General features: G+C 45.6%; 1 protein-coding gene across 1 annotated transcript in view; it reads left to right on the forward strand.

Annotated features, from left to right (window-relative positions):
- LOC146350109 (arylsulfatase H-like) overlaps nt 1-18848 on the forward strand; it is a 35455-nt gene extending 16607 nt beyond the window's left edge. The window contains exons 6-11 of the mRNA XM_084845518.1: nt 4256-4679; nt 6464-6600; nt 7596-7730; nt 9352-9514; nt 10010-10131; nt 18441-18848. Of these exons, the coding sequence (XP_084701644.1) occupies nt 4256-4679; nt 6464-6600; nt 7596-7730; nt 9352-9514; nt 10010-10131; nt 18441-18811 (1352 nt within the window). The 3' untranslated portion in view covers nt 18812-18848. The remainder of the gene's footprint in view (nt 1-4255; nt 4680-6463; nt 6601-7595; nt 7731-9351; nt 9515-10009; nt 10132-18440) is intronic.
- The last annotated feature ends 2605 nt before the right edge of the window (nt 18849-21453 follow it).

Genomic DNA, 21453 nt, shown 5'->3' on the forward strand with positions numbered 1-21453 from the left:
CTCAGGCATATCTCTCTTAAATAGCACCTGGTTTGGTCCAAATATTATAGGTGAGGTACCTTCAAGAATCTGAGATAGAATGTTTACATTCACCCAAGACAAAAAGGATGAGGTATTTTTAAGGACTCGAGTCAAAATGTCGGTATAGAATGAAAATAACAACATAGGCTAAATATATTAAAAAACAGAAAAGCTGAACACACATTCAAACACTTCACTCAGCAAAGCAAAGGATGAGATGTACTTACAAATCTAGTAGCTGTATGCCTATCATTCACACCATTTTGTTGTTCAGTCGTTCATTCGTGTCCGACTCTTCGTGACCCCATGGACCATAGCACGCCAGGCCTTCCTGTCCTGCGCTCTCTCCCGGAGCGTGCTCAAGTTCATATTCATTGCATCCGTGATGCTATCTAGCCATCTCATCCTCTGCCGTCCCCTTCTCCTTTTGCCTTCAGTCTTTCCCAGCATCAGGGTCTTTTCCAGGGAGTTTTCTCTTCGCATTAGGTGGCCAAAATATTGGAGCTTCAGCTTCAGAAAAGGTGATCTTCTTTCACTGGGAAAGGGAATCTTCTCACAATACAGGGCTCTGTCAAGGCCTTTGAGGAACTTGGGAAAGAGGAACTTTTGAGTCCCATCATGCTCAGAATTAAAAACATTTTTTAAAAAAATTGGTGCCATCCTTATTAATACATACCCTAAAATTCTTAGATCTATTGGACCACATCACCTCTGAGGTCATCCTATTCCCAGAAAGCCCCATCCCATTGCTGACACATGTTGTTTGTTCCAAAGTGATCCTAATTTGTCTTTTCTGCAGTCAATGGCTCTTTTTATAGTTCGCTTATGTCTAGACACAGGGTGATCTAAAACTACAACATCTGAGATTTTGGACCAGAAGAATCTGAAACTGCAGCATCTGTTCTTGTTTTGTCTTTTTATAACCTTTGACTGGTCACTTTGATGCATACAAGGACTTACACAATTCAAAGAGCAATAAAAACATTTCTTATCAATATATGTATTGCCTCTAATAAGCTTCTAATACAATGGATCTGTGCCTCTGTGTTTCCCTACTTGGCCCCTTACACCGTATAGTTACCCCCCCCTTAAATGTACTATCCCTTAAGCCCCCCTCAGCATGCCAAGTAGGAAGTCAAGAAATCACCGGGATAACAGGCAAGCATGGCTTTGGTGTACAAAATGAAGCAGGACAAAGGCTAATAGAGTTTTGCCAAAAGAACACGCTGATCATAGCAAACACTCTTTTCCAACAGCACAAGAGACGACTCTACACATGGACATCACCAGATGGGCAATATCAAAATCAGATTGATTATGTCCTTTGCAGCCAAAGATGGAGAAGCTATACAGTCAGTAAAAACAAGACCTGGAGCTGACTGTGGCTCAGATCATGAGCTTCTTGTTGCAAAATTTTGGCTTAAGTTGAAGAACGTAGGGAAAACCACTAAACCATTCAGGTATGACCTAAATCATATCCCTTATGAATATACAGTGGAGGTAAGAATTGATTGAAGGGATTAGACCTGATAGACAGAGTGCCTGAGGAACTATGGACGGAGGTCTGTAACACTGTTCAGGAGGCAGCAACTCAATCCATCCCAAAGAAAAAGACATGCAAGAAAGCAAAGTGGCTGTCTGATGAGGCTTTACAAGTAGCTGAGGAAAGAAGGGAAGTGAAAAGCAAGGGAGAAAGGGGAAGATATATCCAACTAAATGCAGATTTCCAGAGTATAGCAAGGAGAGACAAGAAGGCCTTCTTAAATGAACAATGCAAAGAAATGGAGGAAAACAATAGAATGGGAAAGACTAGACATCTTTTCAAGAAAATCGGAGATCTCAAGGGAACGTTTTGTGCAAAGACGGGCATGATAAAGGACAAAGAAGGCAGGGACCTAACAGAAGCAGATGAGATTAAGAAGTGGAAAGAATACACAGAAGAACTATACAGGAAAGATCGTAATGTCCCCGATAGCCATGATAGTGCGGTCACTGAACTTGAGCCGGACATCCTAGAGAGTGAAGTCAAGTGGGCCTTAGGAAGCATTACTAACAACAAAGCTAGTGGAGATGACAATATTCCATCTGAGCTATTTAAAATCCTAAAAGATGATGCTGTTAAAGTGCTGCACGCAATACGCCAACAAATTTGGGACACTCAACAGTGGCCACAAGACTGGAAAAGGTCAGTTTACATTCCAATTCCAAAGAAGGGCAATGCCAAAGAGTGTTCAAACTACCACACAATTGCGCTCATTTCACATGCCAGCAAGGTTATGCTCAAAATCCTACAAGCTAGGCTTCAGCAGTATGTGAACTGAGAACTACTGGAAGTACAAGCTGGGTTTCAAAGAGGCAGAGGAACTAGAGATCAAATCGCCAACATTCGCTGCATCATGGAGAAAGCAAGAGAATTCCAGAAAAACAACTATTTCTGCTTCATTGACTATGCTAAAGTCTTTGATTGTGTTGATCACAACAAACTGTGGCAAATTCTTAAAGAGATTGGGGTACCAGACCACCTTACCTGTCTCCTGAGAAATCTGTATGAGGGTCAAGAAGAAACAGTAAGAACCGGACATGGAACAACCGATTGGTTCAAAATTGGGAAAGGAGTACGACAAGGCTGCATATTGTCACTCTGCTTATTTAATGTATATGCAGAGTACATCATGAGAAACGCCAGGTTGGATGAATCACAGGTCGGAATTAAGATTGCCGGGAGAATTATCAACAACCTCAGATACGCAGGTGATACCACCCTAATGGCAGAAAACGAAGAGGATCTAAACAGCCTCTTGTTGAGGGTGAAAGTGGAGAATGCAAATGCTGGTTTGAAACTCAACATTAAAAAAACGAAGATCATGGCATCTGGCCCCATCACTTCTTGGCATATAGAAGGGGAAGAAATGGAAGCAGTGACAGATTTTATTTTCTTGGGCTCCAAGATCACCGCAGATGGTGACTGTAGCCATGAAATTAAAAGACGTTTGCTCCTTGGGAGGAAAGCTATGGCAAACCTAGACAGCATAGTAAGAAGCAGAGACATCACCTTGCCGACAAAGGTTCATATAATCAAAGCTATGGTTTTCCCAGTAGCAACGTATGGCTGTGAGAGCTGGACTATAAGGAAGGCTGAGCGCCGAATTGCTTTCCAACTGTGGTGCGGGAGAAGACCCTTACAAGTCCCCTGGACTGCAAGGAGGTCAAATCAGTCAATCCTAAAGGCAATCAACCCTGAGTGCTCATTGGAAGGACAGATACTGAAGCTGAAGCTCAAATATTTTGGCCACCTAATGTGAAGAGAAAACTCACTGGAAAAGACCCTGATGCTGGGAAAGATTGAAGGCAACAGGAGAAGGGGACGGCAGAGGATGAGATGGCTAGATAGCATCGATGCAATGGATATGAACTTGAGCACACTCTGGGAGAGAGCGGAGGACAGGAAGGCCTGGCATGCTATGATCCATGGGGTCACGAAGAGTCGGACACGACTGAACAAGAACAACAGCAGGTTTGCATGACATGTCGCAGCTCAGCATGGGCTATTTATTATAAATATGCAACCCCTGATCAAGGGTTGTTATGTCAGACAAACCCAGCCGTGGGGGGGGGGGTGAGAGTTAAACAACCCTCAGCGTGTTGTAGGGTCATGTAAGAGTTTTTAACCCTCACAAACCCCCCAATTGCTGGGCTTGCATGACACAATGGCACCCTCAGGTGGCGCAGCTTGTCAGGGGTTAAATAACCCATGATGAGCTGTGGCGTGTCATACGAACTGGGTTACTGTTTCAGTTTGTAATGGAGTGTTACATGTGCTAACTCTTCCTCTTCCATTTGGCTACTGCTTTTATTAAGAGTATTTTTTTTGTTATTTTTAAGATATGGGTTTTTAACCTATATTGGACAGTTTTTCCATTGGGTTTGCCTGAAGTGTAGGAAAAATTAGGATTGAATGTTGAAAAACCAGAATATAAGATCTCCCTTTGTTATGTCATACTTAATAACATATTCAGACTACAACTCTAAGTACATTTGCCTGGGAATATGTCTTATTGAACTCGGTGAGGCTTACTTCCAAGTAGATTTGCTATGGGTATATTTCTTGCCTCTTGAGCATATACACTTCCAAGTTGGTTATCTATTTCTGCACACACATTAGGTCTGTGTTTTATAATAAGAGAACCACTTCCAGGGTGATGACTGCTTAAGCTATCAATGTTTATCTTTTCAGGAAAATGGCACCAGGGTTTGAACTGTGAATCCCATAACGATCACTGCCACCATCCTTTAAACTATGGCTTTGATTATTTCTATGGCAATCCTTTTACACTTGTGAATGACTGTGAGTCTTGGAAATATTCTGTGTTGGCTCCAGGATCGGAAGCTACAGCTTGGTATTGTATTCGGATGGTTGCCCTTTGGGTGTTCACTGTTCTGCTGGGAAAGATTACTGGTTTGTTCTCTGTGAGATGGAAAATAATTGCCTTCATTATTTTGTGTGGCTTCCTCTGTTTCATCACCATGTTCATCCAGTATTTATCTTTAAAATTTTGGAACTGTATGATGTTCAGAGATCATGACATCACTCAACAACCGTTGAAGCTAGAGGATGCTGCTTTCAGGATAGTGAGAGAGGCCATCACATTTATTGAACGGTAACGAGTTAAATGATCTACCTTCAGTAATTATGCTTTTCAGATTTGAGAGGTATGGCCTGGTTGGAAGCCTCCATCATCAGATGGGGCCCAGCCTACCAAACAAAACATGTCCAGTCACCACATCGGTGTAATGTCATAAGGATGCATAAGACACTAAATACAGTTGTAATGATTTACATTTAGGATTTACATTTAAATTACATTTAGAATCTGTATGCCATACAGAAATATTTCTACATTTGAGCCAAGCTGTTCATATGACCAATGGTGTTCATACACACCTGCGATGAGGAATAGTATTATATGAGCTTGAAATGTGACTTTCCTTTGCCCTTTAGTTGGGCCCAAGCTAGTATGAACCTTGTTGTGAGGGAGCTGGAGTGATGCCTATACATAATGTGCAATCATAAAATAAGCTTTTCACAATTTTGACCTGAGCCAAAGTAGGCAAGCAGCATAGATTAATGCTTGAATAGTACTTTCAGATGTTCAAAGCACTTCACAAACATTTTAGATATTTTGTAGTTCTATTATAATTTTGTACGCAGCCTTGAGCATTGTGTTTAGATTGGAAGGTTGGGGTATAAATGGCCTTGAATAAAAACAAAAATTAAAAATGATCTTGTGACTTCATAACTGAGGCTAGATTTTGAACCAGATAATGACAAATACAAAGGAGAGGGTTCCCCAACTAACAAGAAAACTACAGGCTAAGGGTGCAATCCTATGCATGTTTAGACAGAAAAAAGTCCTGCAACTCCCAGCATTCCTTATCCAGCATAGCTATGCTGGCTAGGGAGCGCTGGGAGTTGCAGGACTTTTTCTCTATCTAAACATGCATAGGGTTGTGCCGTAAGTCAATGGAGTCTGTAGCAAGTGAGTGATTATTAGTATAGAAAACAACCGCACAATACATTAACATGCATTTTTATGTTCTTCATGTATCATTGTAATATATTGAACTGTTTTCTAATTACTCACTTGCTACAGATTCCATTGACTTAGTCTGTGGTTTTCTAGATTTTGAACCAGACAGGGACTTCATAACCCACAGCTCAGTTTCTTAGCTGCTGTGCTACATCAGGATGAATGTGACATCTGAAATTGGCATTGCCCTACTGTGAGATCCCTAATTTTTAACCCATTTCTTTCAACAGGTACTCATATGTCTTTGCTGCCATGGTTTAAACTAAGCATACAGCTATACATTCCCTACTCCATCCCTTTCACCTTTCCTTGTGTTTAATTCTTTTATAAATTGTAAGCCTGGTGTACTTTTAAGTGTGCAAACCTAAACACACGTACTAGAGAGTAATCCCCATTGAACACAGTGGGACTTAGTGCTGAGTAAACATGCAGAGAATTGGGCTCTATGTGCTTTCAGTACTCAAATTACAAGTGACCAGACAGTCAGGCCCCCTTTCCTTTTGTGACGGCTCTTTGCTACAGTTTTAGAAGGCAGGGGAGGGGGGCATTTTCATCTAAAATTGAGGGGAGACATGTTTGTGGATTTCATTAGGAACCTCCCCCCCCCCGCCCCCGCACGCACGCACACATACACACTCTCTCTCTGACTCCTCCCTCAGGCACACACACACACACTTCCTCCATAATTAAAATATGTGTTTTGTGTATATATATAATGGCGTAGAGATTTGGATGTCTTGTTTGAATGTGTGAACGTTGGGTTCAGATCTCTGCTCACCTATGAATCCCACTTGTTTGGTTGATACTCCTTTAATGGGACAAAAAACATCTGGAGTTTTTATTATATTTTTCAGAAACAAACAAGGGCCATTCCTCCTCTTTGTTTCTTTCTTACACGTCCACGAACCATGTTACACTACAGAGTTGTTTCGTGGGGAAAGCAGACATGGTTTATATGGAGACAATGTAGAGGAGATGGACTGGATGGTAGGTAAGTTGCATTTTTAATTATCATATTTATCTAAGGAACAGGGTAATCACTTCGGGGGGGGGGGAGATCATTTCTTTTTCTCAATTCTTAAACTACCTCAGTATCTTTCAACAGTATTTAGCTTAGCACTTGATTTGCAAACATTTAGGAATGAAGGTTCATAAATCTGAAAACTGGAATCGGGTGCAAACTAGTGGCTCAGCTCAGACGTACACCTAGCAGAATTAAGGAAAGGGATGAGCATATGGCTCAGAACAAGAATTTGTTTGCAGTGTCACTACTGAGCACGCATTCTGTTTATCAGATATGAATTTTATAAATACATTTTCTAGTTAACTCTAAATCAGGGGTGGGCAACGTTTTTGTCCCTGAGGACCACATTCAGGGCTGGGGGCTGGGGCTGCACCAGTGAGTGTGTGCGCACACGCTCTCTCTCTCTCTCTCTCTCTCTCTCTCTCTCTGGTATACACATAAACACACGTACACTCCCCATCACAGTGAGCAGGGATGGGGAGGTTTAAACCTCTCCTCCCTGTGCTCTGAAAGCACTTTGCATCCCCCCACATGCCAATCAGCAGGGGGATGGAGGTGCACCATTTAAATGAGGAGAACATGCTGCACCATATTGTCTTCCACATTTAAACAGCTGTTTAGTGGGTTATCGGGACTGCCATTGTGCTGAGGAAGAGGGTATGCAGGGCTGACTTTCCCCATGTGCCTTCTTTCTCTGCATGATCGAGCTCCCAACAGCCCACCTAATAGCTCGGGGGCGGGGGCTATAGGGAGCCTGGTCGCACTGGGAGAAAGAGCATGCAGTGAGAGTCATTCCCACACACTCTCATCCCCAGCACAGTTGTGGTGGCAGCAGCTGCAGCAGCAGTGGGACGGGGGTGTTTAGGGAGGGTCCTAGGGACCTACGGCAGCTTTTGAGGACCACAGGTTGCCCATATGTGCTCTGAATGAACTCTTGGGGTTTTTATTTTCTAACTCTGTAGGAAAAATCCTTGCTTCTATTGACAAAGAGGGCTTGAGGGACAACACTTTTACTTACTTTACATCTGACCATGGAGGATATTTGGAGGGCAGACAAGGGAATGTCCAGCTAGGTGGCTGGAATGGCATATACAAAGGTAAGACCGGTATGTGTGCTGCACAGCCGTCAGGGGAAAACAGATTTTATTAAATATTATTAATTTAAGCTATTTTAAGACAAAACTCCGATACCACCCTAATGGCAGAAAGCGAAGAGGATCTCAAGAGCCTCTTGTTGAGGGTGAAAGAGGAGAGTGCAAAAGCTGGTTTGAAACTCAACATTAAAAAAACGAAGATCATGGCATCTGGCCCCATCACTTCCTGGCATATAGAAGGGGAAGAAATGGAAGCAGTGACAGATTTTACTTTCTTGGGCTCCAAGATCACCGCAGACGGTGACTGTAGCCATGAAATTAAAAGACGCTTGCTCCTTGGGAGGAAAGCTATGGCCAACCTAGACAGCATAGTAAGAAGCAGAGACATCACCTTGCCGACAAAGGTCCGTCTAATCAAAGCTATGGTTTTCCCAGTAGTAATGTATGGCTGTGAGAGCTGGACTATAAGGAAGGCTGAGCGCCGAAGAATTGATGCTTTCGAACTGTGGTGCTGGAGAAGACTCTTACGAGTCCCCTGGACTGCAAGGAGGTCAAATCAGTCCATCCTAAAGGAAATCAACCCTGAGTGCTCCTTGGAAGGACAGATCCTGAAGCTGAAGCTCCAATATTTTGGCCACCTAATGCGAAGAGAAAACTCCCTGGAAAAGACCCTGATGCTGGGAAAGACTGAAGGCAAAAGGAGAAGGGGACGGCAGAGGATGAGATGGCTAGATAGCATCATGGATGCAGTGAATATGAACTTGAGCACGCTCCGGGAGAGAGCGCAGGACAGGAAGGCCTGGCGTGCTATGGTCCATGGGGTCACGAAGAGTCGGACACGACTGAACGACTGAACAACAACAAAGACAAAACTAAAAATGGCATTGTTGAGAAACGTGTATGAAGCCTTATAGTATTTTGAAACCTGTATGATTACTGATAATGTGATGATTAGTGGCCAGGATTCCGCTAGGACAAATGGTTCCTCCACTCATGCATGAGGGCTTGTAGTGGCTTGTACTCTCATGCGAACCCAGACATAACTCAAATAACCCTAAAACAAGCCACAGGTTATTTGAGGCTTGTCTGACCCTCAAACAACCGCTGCCACCTGAGTTCGCATGACGCGACAAACCACAGCAAGACCGGCGCCCAGCACAACACGACAGCCCCCACAGGAAATTAAGCCACAATGGACTATTGTGTCATGTAAACCAGGTCAATGTGTCTGATAAGAGAGAGAAGTCTTATCTAACCACAATGGCCCCTATGCAGAAATGCTCCCATGGAAAAATTAAGCTGTATAAGGAAGGGAAGAGGACATTAGGAGGCCACATTGCAGGTTCCAATAGTCACCCACATCTAGAATCCTATGAAGAAATCCATCCTTTCAGGGCAGACGGCCTGTTTGTGGCACACTGTGACTGTTCTTCCATGTGCAAGCATCTGTGTATGCAGTGGTAGATCTGCGCTCTCAACATTGGTGCCCTTTTTCTATTCGTATTTGGGATGCATAGGCATTTTCTGAATGCTGATCTACACATGAAATCAGGTTGTGGGATTGTAATTTTAACTCAAGACTTCATGATTGTATTTTTTTCTTCTCTTACCACTTCCATGGCAGGTGGAAAAGCCATGGGCGGCTGGGAAGGAGGAATCCGTGTGCCTGGAATAGTTAGATGGCCAGGAATGGTGGCTGCGAACACTGTTCTTGACGAACCAATAAGTCTGATGGATATTTATCCCACAGTGGCTCACTTGGCTGGGGCATCGGTGCCACAAGACAGGTACAGGATACTGGCCTAAAAGGATTTTATTCATGAAAAACGTGGGGGAGGGGATGGTGGTAACAGGCCCCTAGGAAAGGCCCTCAAAGCTAGCTGCACCGCTGGTGACAGCATCTCCTCCACTCACCCGTTTTAACCCTTCTCTGGAATGGACTTGGCCAGTGCTGGGAGGACGAGCTGTTCCTTTCCATCACCAACCAGGTCCCTGGCTTTGTATGATGCCTGGCATCCCCTTGAGGGCACCGCACAGAGTGACTCAGCTGGCCGCAGGCCCACTGTTATCTCAGATTGGAGATAACAGTGGGGGTTGTACACCCTTGCACTCCAGCATTATGTAGCATCATTTCCAGGGACATTCATCGGGGGCGGAGGTAGAATACAGCTACTCCCATTTTGGCCAGAGTCTCTCTTTGCCTTCAACTTGTTGGCAGCTGCTTCAATAATCAGCTACCAACTCAAGCCACTTTATTGACTGTATTATTCCCTTTATGTTAGGATTATTGATGGCAGGAACCAGATAGTATTGCTGCAGGGAATAGTGCAACACTCAGAACACGAATTCATGTTTCACTACTGTGGGTCACACTTACATGCAGCACGTTGGAAGCAGAAGGAGAGTGAGTATAACATGGTCTCCCAATAGCAGATGTATATGGGTGGCATAAAACACTTAAGTCAAAGTCTGAACTCTTCAGTATGTTCAATTTAACACCAACTTCCTTGCTTCTCTGACCAAAAAACCATTTGTGGACTAAATGTGTGAACGCTATGCCTCCATAGTTGTCTGCAAATCAGACAACTTGGTATTGGGCAGTATCTCAGTTTTCATCTTCATTTAAAAGCTCTTATGCTTCTTTCTCTTATGATTGTTAGGCCACATCTCAAACATTTGGCAATGCTTCATGAAACTTGTAAGCTTCAGGCTTTGGGGAGTGTCATATACTCTCCTTGAAAGCCTGTGCATGTATTCAAGCACAAAGCCTTTGCTCACACAGAAATTTTCAAGGCACCTTACAATTCCAAACAAAATAATGAACAATTTTTAAACTACAAAGCCATGGTAAACCAGTAGTGCATGTTAAGAAATAATAAAATCCTCAGATAGCAGCAGCATCAAAATTAATGATTTACACACAATTCTATACATGTTTACTCAGAAGTAGGTTCCACTGTGTTCCATGGGACTTACTCCCTAGCAAATGTGTTTAGGATTGTAGTCTAAAAGATTTTAGATGGCCTGGATAAATAAAAAGGTCTTTGCCCAACATCTAAAGGTCATGATTTGGCAAGCCTTTCTGGAGGGCACCACAGTTAAATAAATGGGCAATCAGAGCTAAGAAGAGCCCATACTGAGGGGTACCAACATAAAGCCATCTATAATACATTGGGTTGGATCCAGACTTAGTCATACTTAGAGTATAACCACTGAAATCAATTGGATGTAAGTCAGGCCTGATTCACTTAGTCATTCCTAAATTAAACCCCACTAAGTCTCAATTCAATCTAATGTATTATAGACTGCTTTACTTACTAATATTATTTACATAGAGTTAATGAGTACAAATACTTCCAGTAAGTGTGGCTTAAAGCAGATGACATGAATATCTATCACCAATGGTTTTGTGCATGATGCATCTCGTCTCACTTCAGGGGGTTGGAATGGAAGAATTTTGTGAGTTTCTTTTGACAATACTGCTCTGTGATTCAATGAAATTAACAAATTGATAGTGACAAGCCTATTTCTCTTCCTAAAACAGAACAAGATATATCGTATGAAGGGATAAATATTTTTGCTTGGGATGTACGAAAGTCACTTACCTTTTAGCGAAATTGATTCGAGGTGGGGGGGGGAGGCGCTCCGTCCCTCCCCCCGAAATTCTGGCCGGGGGGGGAGGCGCTCCATCGCTCTCCCCCCCGAAATTCTGGCCGGCCGGCTCTGCTCTGCAGGGATTCTGCGGAGCCGCTGGCCGGCTCCGCCAGCGGCCGGACATCCGGCCACTGGCTAGCAGGGACGCAAATGGCGGCGGCCGTAGCCACTGCCGTTTGCGTCCCTGCGGTCAGCCGCGATAGGCTACGTAAATGTTTACGTAGCCTATCACGGCTGATTTAAAAGAACGCGCGTACGCAAAAGTTGGCGCCGCCATTGGCGCCACCATTTGCGTTCCTTATTTTGGCACGTCTTAGTCTACGTAAACGTTTATGTAGACTAAGATGGCGAAAATAAGGGGAACGCAAATAGCGTAGACGCTATGCTATTTGCGTTCCCCTTATTTTCGCAGTTTGCGTACACGTTTTTTTTTTCTTTTAAATCAGCCGTGATAGGCTACGTAAACATTTACGTAGCCTATCACGGTGTTTTTTTAAAATCTAACCATGATAGGGATTTACGTAGCCTATCATGTTTTTGTTCATTTGTTTGTTTGTTTAACTGGAAATGGCGACGGCAGCAGCCGGTCGGAAGACTGGCCGCCGCAGCCGCCGAACCGCTGCCGGAGCCACCGCCGCCAGGAAGATCCGCCCAAAGTAAGTCCCGTCCCGGAGGGGCAGACCGTTCCGCCACCAATTTCGGGGGGCCGAATGCGCTGGCATTCGGCCTCCCCAAGATTCGTGGCGGAATTCTCTGACATCCCTAATTTTTGCATTAACAGGAATGTGCACAAGGATTTACATTTCATGAAACTTTCTAGGTAGAAAGTTATGCTGCTTTGGCTGGTTCATTTACCTCTGTAGCTGAAGACTCAGGCCACCATCACACATTGGTTTTTTAGCAGGGTCGTTCTTCTTTAATCACTGGTTTTCGCCAGAGCTTTAAATGACGATACTGCTCTCCTGCTGCTATCTCACAACTCCCCCCCCCCTCTTCCCATGTTATCTGAGAATGGGGAAAACCTGGCATTTTCTGTGCTTACAACTAGGGATGTACGAAAGTCACTTACCTTTTCGCAGCTTGGCTTCGCGGTGGGGGGGAGGCGCTTCACTTTTCCCCCCGAAGTTCAGGCGAGGGGGGGGAGACGCCCCGCCGAAATTCAGGCCGGGGGGGGGAGGTGCCCCGCCTCGCCTGAAATTCAGGCCGGGGAGAAGCCCCCCATCTCCCCGGCCGCGAAACAAAAAGTAGAAAAAAAAAAAGACCCCGTGATAGGCTACGTGACGATTTACGTAGCCTATCACAGCTGACTTTGGAAATCTAGCCATGATAGGCTACGTAAATCGTTACGTAGCCTATCACAGGTGTTTGGGGGTTTTTTTACTTTAGTTTTTTTTTTTTGCAATGGCGGCGGCGGCGGCGGCAGCCGGTCGGGAGACCGGCCGCTGCCCCCACCCGCGACAAAATGGCGCCGAACTGCCGCTGGGACCCGCCACCGAGAGGAATATTCACCGAAGGTAAGTCCCATCCCGGGGGGGGCGGGGGGCCAGCGGAGAATTTCCTAACCAACTTTGGGGGGGCCGAATGCGTCGGCGCTAGGGGTGCACGAAAGTCACTTACCTGTCCTCGAAGCTTTTCGCGGTGGGGTGGAGGCGCTTCGCTGCTCCCCCCGCGAAGTTCAGGCCAGGGGGAGGCTTCCCGCCTCACCCGGCCGAAATTCAGGCCGGGGGGGAGGCTTCCCGCCTCGCCCGGCTAAAATTCAGACTGGGGAGGAGGCGCCTCGCCTCGCACTAAAAAGTAAAAAAAAAACAAAAACGCCCCCGTGATAGGCTACGTGACGATTAACGTAGCCTATCACGGCTAGATCTGCAAAGTCAGCCGTGATAGGCTACGTAAATCATCATGTAGCCTATCACGGGTGACTTAAAAAAAAAAAAGCGCGTACGCAAATGGCGGCCCCCATATGGAACCGCCATTCGCATTCCTTGTTTGGTTGCTGTAGTCTACATAAATCTTTACGTAGACTACAGCGACCAAATAAGGAACGCGAATGGCGGCTCCCTATGGGGGCCGTCATTATCCGTACGCTTTTTATTTTTTTTTAAGTCACCCGTGATAGGCTACGTGTCGATTTACGTAGCCTATCACGGCTGACTTTGCAAATCTAGCCGTGATAGGCTACGTTAATCGTCACGTAGCCTATCACGGGGGCGGTTTTTTTCTTTTTCTTTTATTGGAATGGCAGCGGCGGCATTCGGTCGAAAGACCGGCTGCCGCTCCCACCCCAGGCGAAGACCCGCCGAACTGCCGGCCGGACCCGCCGCCGGGAGGGACATTCGCCAAAGGTAAGTCCCGTCCCGGGGGGGGTGCAGGTGGCGGGGGGCAGAGAATTTCTCCCCAAAACTTGTTCGGGGGGCCGAACACGTTGGCACTCGGCCCCCCGAAGTTTCGGGGAGAAATTCTCTGCCATCCCTAGTCGGCGCTCAGCCTCCCGAAGATTCAGGGAGAAATTCTCCGCCATCCCTACTTACAACTGAAATCACCATTTCCCCGTGTATTTCCCCTTTAGTGCTTTGACTTGCTTTGTGTGGGCGTGTACTAGGGGGTGTTGCTAGGCGGTGTTGAATAACATTGTCATGACAACCAATCAGTGGGAAGGTGGGGGCAAGTCACTGACCATGCGTCCAGTGATCATTTCTGCCTCTCTCCCATTCCACTACGTGTGCTTGAACTGTAAAGTGGTTAACCATCTTCTCCAAGATGCCCCTTAACACAGCAGTGCTTACTTCTGAGTAAACTCGGTGGCTGTAAGGCTTTCCTTTCCTGGGAGTAAGTGCCATTGAAATTTGTGTGGCTTGCTTCTGAGGAGGCATGAATAGGAGTGCACTGTAAGTCTACTTAGAGTAGCAGTCTTAAGGTCTCTCATCCCCTTCAATGCATTTACTTGGAACTCCCCCCCCCCCCGCCACTGACTTCACTGACTGCTTCTTCTCCCTTTTGCTCACCACTCTGATGGGCTTTTCTCATGCAGCCATTGAATGGACTTGCACTCATGCCTCTGAAAATATCCTTATGATTGGGAAGCAAGCCAGCCACTATCTCTTCTCCTAGCCCACCTTACAGGGTCATTGGGAAGCCAGAATAAGGGGGAAGAGCAACAACAGTATGTGGGGTGGGGGAAGCAAGCCAGGTTTAATGAAGAAGGTGTTCCTGTGAAGCGGTCGCCTTGGGGTGGGGTGCTAGAGATGGCTTGGTGCATTGATCGTATACAAGTCCATTTGTGGGTTTCTTACTTCTGTAGTTGGGAAATCAGTATATCCTTCAAACTCAGTAGTGCAAGCAATGTACTGGATTTAATTCCATCACACACTGACATACTTAGCAGAGAAGGACTAGCAGCACCAACAGCCGCAGGGTAAGCCACCAAGAAGACTCTCAATCCCTCACCACAAAGTCAGAGGAAGGAGGGGGCAGGGGACCAGCTCCCATAGCCCACTATCCCAGGCACTAGAAGAGCTTCTGACTTCCCTCCTGCTGTGGAGGAGTGGAGGGATGGGGCGGAGCCATTAATCATGTTACAGGAACCAATGATCAGGGGAGGGGAGGGGGCATGGGGCCAGCAGCCCCATCTGTCCTGATTTTTCCATGCAGCTCCGCCCAGCCATGAAAAGGTATAGAGCAGAGGGATGAGGGATGAGTGATGTCAGTATACAGGACCAGTCTAAATCCAGGAAAGGATCCGGAATCAAAAGGATGGGTTTGTAGTGGGATAAAAATGCCAGGTGTGAAGAGAGACTCAGTGTGTGTGTGTGTGTGTGTGTGTGTATTATGAAATGATCCACTAGAGGGCAAAAGTACCCAAGGTTTCTAGGCACAAACAAATAGGGATGTATGAAAGTCACTTACCTTTCGCGGATTATGTTGATGGTGGAGGGGGGAGGCGTTCCATCCCTCTCCCCGGAATCCTGGATGGGGGGGAGGCGCTCCGTTCCTCCCCCCGGAATCCTCCGCAGCTGGCTGTGCTCCGCAGCAGCTCCGCGGAGCAGCCAGCCAGGCCCAGCCAGGCCACAGCCATCCGCGGCCGGATTTCCAGCTGTGGAAGGCTCGGGGGTGGGGAATGCATACGCAAATGGCGGCGGCTACTGCTGCCGCCATTTGCATTCCTTATTTTTGACAATCTATGTAAATATTTATGTAGACTAAGACGGCAAAAATAACGGGAACGCAAATAGCATAGGGGACGCTATTTGCGTTCCCCTTATTTTCGCCATCTTAGTCTACGTAATTATTTACGTAGACTAAGACGGCCCAAAATAAGGAATGCAAATGGCGGCAGCAGTAGCCGCTGCCATTTGCGTACGCCTTTTTTTTTTTTACCCAGTCATTTTAGGCTACATAAAAACTTACGTAGCCTATCACGTCTGTGTAAAAAAAAAAGAACACTGTGAATGGCAGCGGCAACCGATTGGAAAACCAGCCGCCGCCGCCAAGAAGATCCGCCCCAGGTAAGTCTCATCCTGGGGGGGATCCGTGGGGGGGGCAGGCCGTTCCGCCACAGATTTCGGGGGGCCGAATGCACTGGCATTCGGCCTCACCCAGATCCGTGGCGGAATTCTCTGCCATCCCTACAAACAAACATGCATTCCAAAAATCCAGGAGCGACTTCAAAATGTCTTCAGCCAGAAAGATCAAATGCAAGCTACATTTATGCTCTGTGAAATATAATAAAACAGCCTGGGAAACTTGATAGGAACAGACCTCTGTGTAAATTGAATATTGGCTCTTTTTAAAATATGATCATTTTTCATTCATAGCAGTTTGTGCATAATAAAACTGATCATCACAGCTGATTTGTGGGATTAACAATTGACCAACCAGATCCTAAGAATAACATTTACCACTTGTGGCTTCGTACAATCCTTGTTTTGCTTAATGATATACCAATGGGTTTAATTCCATAGAATGAAAATGTGCAGGTTAGTTTCCCCTTTGAGCAAGAAATGGCATTGCGCTGTGGCAGTCAGTCCAATTGGTTATCAGAGCTATAACTGATAATAATTCAGGTTACAGATAGCAGTTTTAGGTTTATAAAACAAATTTGCACCAAACTGCTCATCATGCATTGAATCTTTCAAGTTTAGACAGAAGGTTATTTACGATAAGGTGAAGGAAGAGTGGGTAAGGAGCCATCATTTGTCAAACATTAGTACCTGTGTTCTAAAGTTCAATAAGATTTATTTCCAAGTTAGTATGTTGCTATGAGATCTACAGGACTTTACACATACCCCAATTTTCTGAGTGGTAGGAAGTTCCAGGGGCAGATCACTTAGCCAGGTTTAGGTTCTTTTGGAAGAGGGTCACTGGAAGCATTTTGTCACTTTGTCATATTTGTATTTATTTAAAAATACACACTGAGCCTATGTGGAGGCACACAGCTTAAACACTCCAACAGACACCCAAATTTACTGCTCCCGCATCTGATCTCTAGTATAGGCTTCCCAACCTGGTGACCTCCAGATGGGTTGGACTGCAACTCCTATCATTACCTGTCAGCATGTTGGCTGGGAATGATGGGAGTTACAGTCCAACCCATCTGGAGGGCACCAGGCTGAGCCAGCCTGCACCCTAAGATGCCAATTCACCTGTATCTGTCTTCAGTCCCCAAAACCCAAACTGCCTCAAACTGCAGTCTGCTTAGAGAGGATTGTTCTTTTTACATACAGGCCTCGTTCACATGTAACGAGAAGCCACTGTGGATGAATTTCCCTGTGGGGCTTCTCATGGTTGCCATTATGAATATTTGAGGTATGGTGAGGGCACACCGTGGCTCCTTATTACATGGGAACCTGGTAAGGGTAGGTTTTCAGGAGCATTTACAAACCACCCACAACCCTAAAACATCCCATGGGTACCATGTGGCTTGTCAACTACCACAACACCGGGTTTGCATGCAACAAGAAGTTATGGTCCATGCCCCAAATATTCAAAATGGCTGCTGAAATGAGAAGCCCCGAGGGGAAATTCACCCATGATGGCTCTCCTTACCTGTGAACTAGGTCACAGGCAGCTTGTCCCCTCCCCTGGCAAAGGAAAGGGAGAGAAAAGCAGTCCTTTTGCCAAAATGGCTCTCAACCTTTCAGAAGACTGGAACTATTTCCTAGTCATTGTGGGCCATTTATCTGTAATTTCCCTAACAAAGGGAAATTTGCCATGGCTATTAATATCCAGAGGTCCTACTGGTTGCACGAAACCTTTTCTGTACAAACCCCAAGCCTATGCCTCTACCTGAGTCCTTAGGATAGTGGTTTGTTTCACCAAACGAGTCTTAAAAGAATATGAATAACAGCTTTTCCTGTAAAAGACATAAACAGGTTAATAAAGATAGCAGGGAAGGTGGGAAAACTTACATCAGTGCTGGGGCACCTGTGGCCCTCCAGATATTTATGAATGACTACTCCCACTATCCCTCACCATTGGCCAGGCTGGCCAGGGCTGATGAGGGGTGGAGTCCAACAACATCTGGAGGACCACAGTTTCCGCAGCACATGGTCAAAGTACAACAGTATCTCCCCAACACCATCAGAAATTTCAAACTATTTTGTTGAGCAGAGCCAAATCCCTACAACAGACCACTGCAAAAATTGAATTTTAGCATGTGGTGGAGGTCCACAAGTTACCCACCTCTGTTCTATCTTGATTTTTAAAAGATGCTGATTCTTGGCAGTCTTCTTTGTGCATCTGCATGAGTTGATGAGGCCCTAGATTCAGAGGGATATCTGTTATTAGGATTCATTAAGACTTTTCTATTCCCTAACACAGTGTTACCTTCACTTCTTGTAGATGTGTGTAGTTGTACAATTAAGCTGAAGCCAGAGATAGAAATATATAAATACGCACACACTCTCTGCCTCTCCCTCTTGCTGACATATACCATGGTCAAGCAGTCTTCCAAAGCAGCTTTGGCAGAGATGATAAAGTAGTGTAAAAGTATTTTCAACCTGTAATACTTTTTGGGAGGGCCACATATTTATCTGCTATTGAATCTTATCTCTTCTCTTCAAGGTGGTGCTGTCTGGAAGGTCCATTATGTGACTCCAAACTTTCAACCAAAGGGAGCAGGAGCCTGTTACAGAACAATCATGTGTCCATGTTTTGGAGACAATGTAACCTATCACAACCCTCCCCTGCTTTTTGACCTCTCGCGTGACCCTTCTGAAGCCAAGCCCTTGTCACCAACCTCTGAGCCACTTTTTAACACAGTTGTAAGTCAAGTTGAAAGAGCGTTGGCAAAGCACCGTAAGACCATCACTCCTGTTCCAAATCAACTTGATCCACCCAATAATAAATGGGAGCCATGGCTGCAGCCATGCTGTGGGATTTTCCCCTTCTGTTGGTGTGATAAGGAAAGCAATATTGAAGACATAAGTATTTAAACAAAGACGTTTGCCTATAATAAAAACCCTTATGATGTACTGAATATGTTGGGCAATATCCAATTCGACAGGAGTGCTTGCATATATTATATTGCACTAGCATAAGCAATCTCTAGTGCAAAGCCTTTTTCTGTTACATCCATTTTCCGTTACATCCATTGGCCAAAATCCAGAGGCCTGTAAAATGAAGGAAAAAAACAGTGGAAAGCACAAACCCTTTCACACAGCTAATTGTGTCCATAGATTCTGCACTAATAGGCTTCTGGATTTGCTAGAGATACTGTAGATGCGATGACGAGAGGGAGGAGAGGGAACAGCTGCCTACACTTCCCTTGTGTTCTCCCTCTGGGCAGTTGTGTCAATTGGGCCCAGAAGGAGAGGGCAATTAAGTGGACAACCATGCCTGGACGAGGAGGATGCCCACTGGGGGCACCTTGACCAAGCCCCCCCCCCAAAAAAAACAACTTGGAGCCATCCCTCATAACTCATAACTCTCAGTTAATCCCGAAATCAATGGCCACTTCTTTTAAACAGAGGCCCCACAAACTAGCAGGACGTAATATGTGCTGAAGCCTTGTGGATTTCAATAGGACTTAAATGTGCGCAATTGTGCACTGAGTTGCAGCTATAATCAACTCTGGTTAAAGTTTCATTGAGGATGATGAAATTAAAGGTGCTTCATTTATATACTGCTGCTATCTGTATTGTGTGGCTAAGTACCTAAAAAAAATGGCCAGTTGCTGCTATTAAGATCAATTAAGCAGAACCCTGCTACGTTGAACCCTTTAGTTTACACACTGTATATGTATCATGGACAGAGGGAGGGGGTACTAGATGTGCATCAGATATATACAAGCAAAATCATACACATAGCCCTTTTCCCATCATAGTCTAGTCCAGCCTTTCCCAATCTGGAACCCATCAATTTTAGGGATGTACGAAAGTCACTTACCTTTTTGCGGATTATGTTGATGGTGGGGGGGGGAGGTGTTCCATCCCTCCCCCGGAATCCTCGACGGGGGGGAGGCGATCTGTTCCTCCCCCCCGGAATCCTCCATGGCCGGCTGTGCTCCGCAGCAGCTCCGCGGAGCAGCCGGCCAGGCCCAGCCCAGGCCCGTCCACAGCCGGATTTCCGGCCGTGGAGGGCTGTGGGAGGGGAAAAACAAACAAACTGTGTACGCAAATGGCGGCTACAGCCGCCGCCATTTGCGTTCCTTATTTTTGGCCGTCTTAATCTACGTAAATATTTACGTAGACTATGACGGTGAAAATAAAGGGGAACGCAAATAGCGTAGCGGGCGCTATTTGCATCCCTTTTTGAGTCACCATTTTAGCCTATGTAAATATTTACGTAGGCTAAAACAGCGAATCAAAAAGGGACGCAAATAGCGCCTGCTACGCTATTTGCATTTCCCTTTATTTTCGCCGTCATAGTCTACGTAAATATTTACGTAGACTAAGACGGCCAAAAATAAGGAACGCAAATGGCGACGGCTGTAACCGCCGCCATTTGCGTACGCGGGTTTTTATGTTTTTTTTAATCCAGCGTAAATCTTTACGTAGCCGATCACGTCTTGTAAAAAAAAACAACAACACAAGACTGCAAAAGGCGGCGGTGGCAGCTGGTCGGAAGACCAGCAGCCGCTGCCACTGCCGAAGCCAACGTCGGAGCTGCCGCCGCCCGGAAGATCCGCCCCAGGTAAGTCTCGTCCCGGGGGGGATCCGCAGGGGGGCGGGGGGGTGGCAGGCCATTCCGCCACGGAGTTCGGGGGGCTGAACGCACCGGCATTCGGCCTCACCAAGATCCGTGGCGGAATTCTCTGACATCCCTAATCCATTTATATTTCTAAACTCCATTGTTGTTGTTGTTCAGTCGTTAAGTCGTGTCTAACTCTTCGTGACCCCATGGTCCATAGCATGCCCCATCCAAACCTATGCTGTCTAGGTTTGCCATAGCTTTCCTCCCAAGCAGCAAGCGTCTTTTAATTTCATGGCGACAGTCACCGTCTGCCGTGATCTTGGAGCCCAAGAAAATAAAATCTGTCACTGCTTCCATTTCTTCCCCCTCTATATGCCAGGAAGTGATGGGGCCAGATGCCATGATCTTAGATTTTTTAATGTAACTTGAGTTTCAAACCAGCTTTTGCATTCTCCACTTTCACCCTCAGCAAGAGGTTCTTTAGATCCTCTTCACTTTCTGCCATTAGGGTGGTATCACCTGCGTATCGGAGGTTGTTGATAATTCTCCCGGCAATCTTAATTCTGACCTGTGATTCATCCAACCTGGCGTTTCTCATGATGTACTCTGCATATAAATTAAATAAGCAGGGCGACAATATACAGCCTCTTGTGCTGTTGGAAAAGCGTGTTTGCTATGATCAGCGTGTTCTCTTGGCAAAACTCTATTAGCCTTTGTCCTGCTTCATTTTGTACACCAAGGCCATGCTTGCCTGTTATCCCGGTGATTTCTTGACTTCCTACTTTAACATTCCAATTCCCTATGATGAAGAGGACATCTTTTTTTGGTGTTAGTTCCAGAAGGTGCTGTAGGTCTTCATAGAACTGATCAACCTCAGCTTCTTCGGCCTCAGTGGTTGGGGCATAGACTTGAATTACTGTGATGCTGAATGGTTTGTCTTGGA

The sequence above is a fragment of the Heloderma suspectum genome, chromosome 3, assembly GCF_057233095.1.
Source record: "Heloderma suspectum isolate Gila_16-S chromosome 3, 16-S_ref, whole genome shotgun sequence".
NCBI lineage: Eukaryota > Metazoa > Chordata > Lepidosauria > Squamata > Helodermatidae > Heloderma > Heloderma suspectum.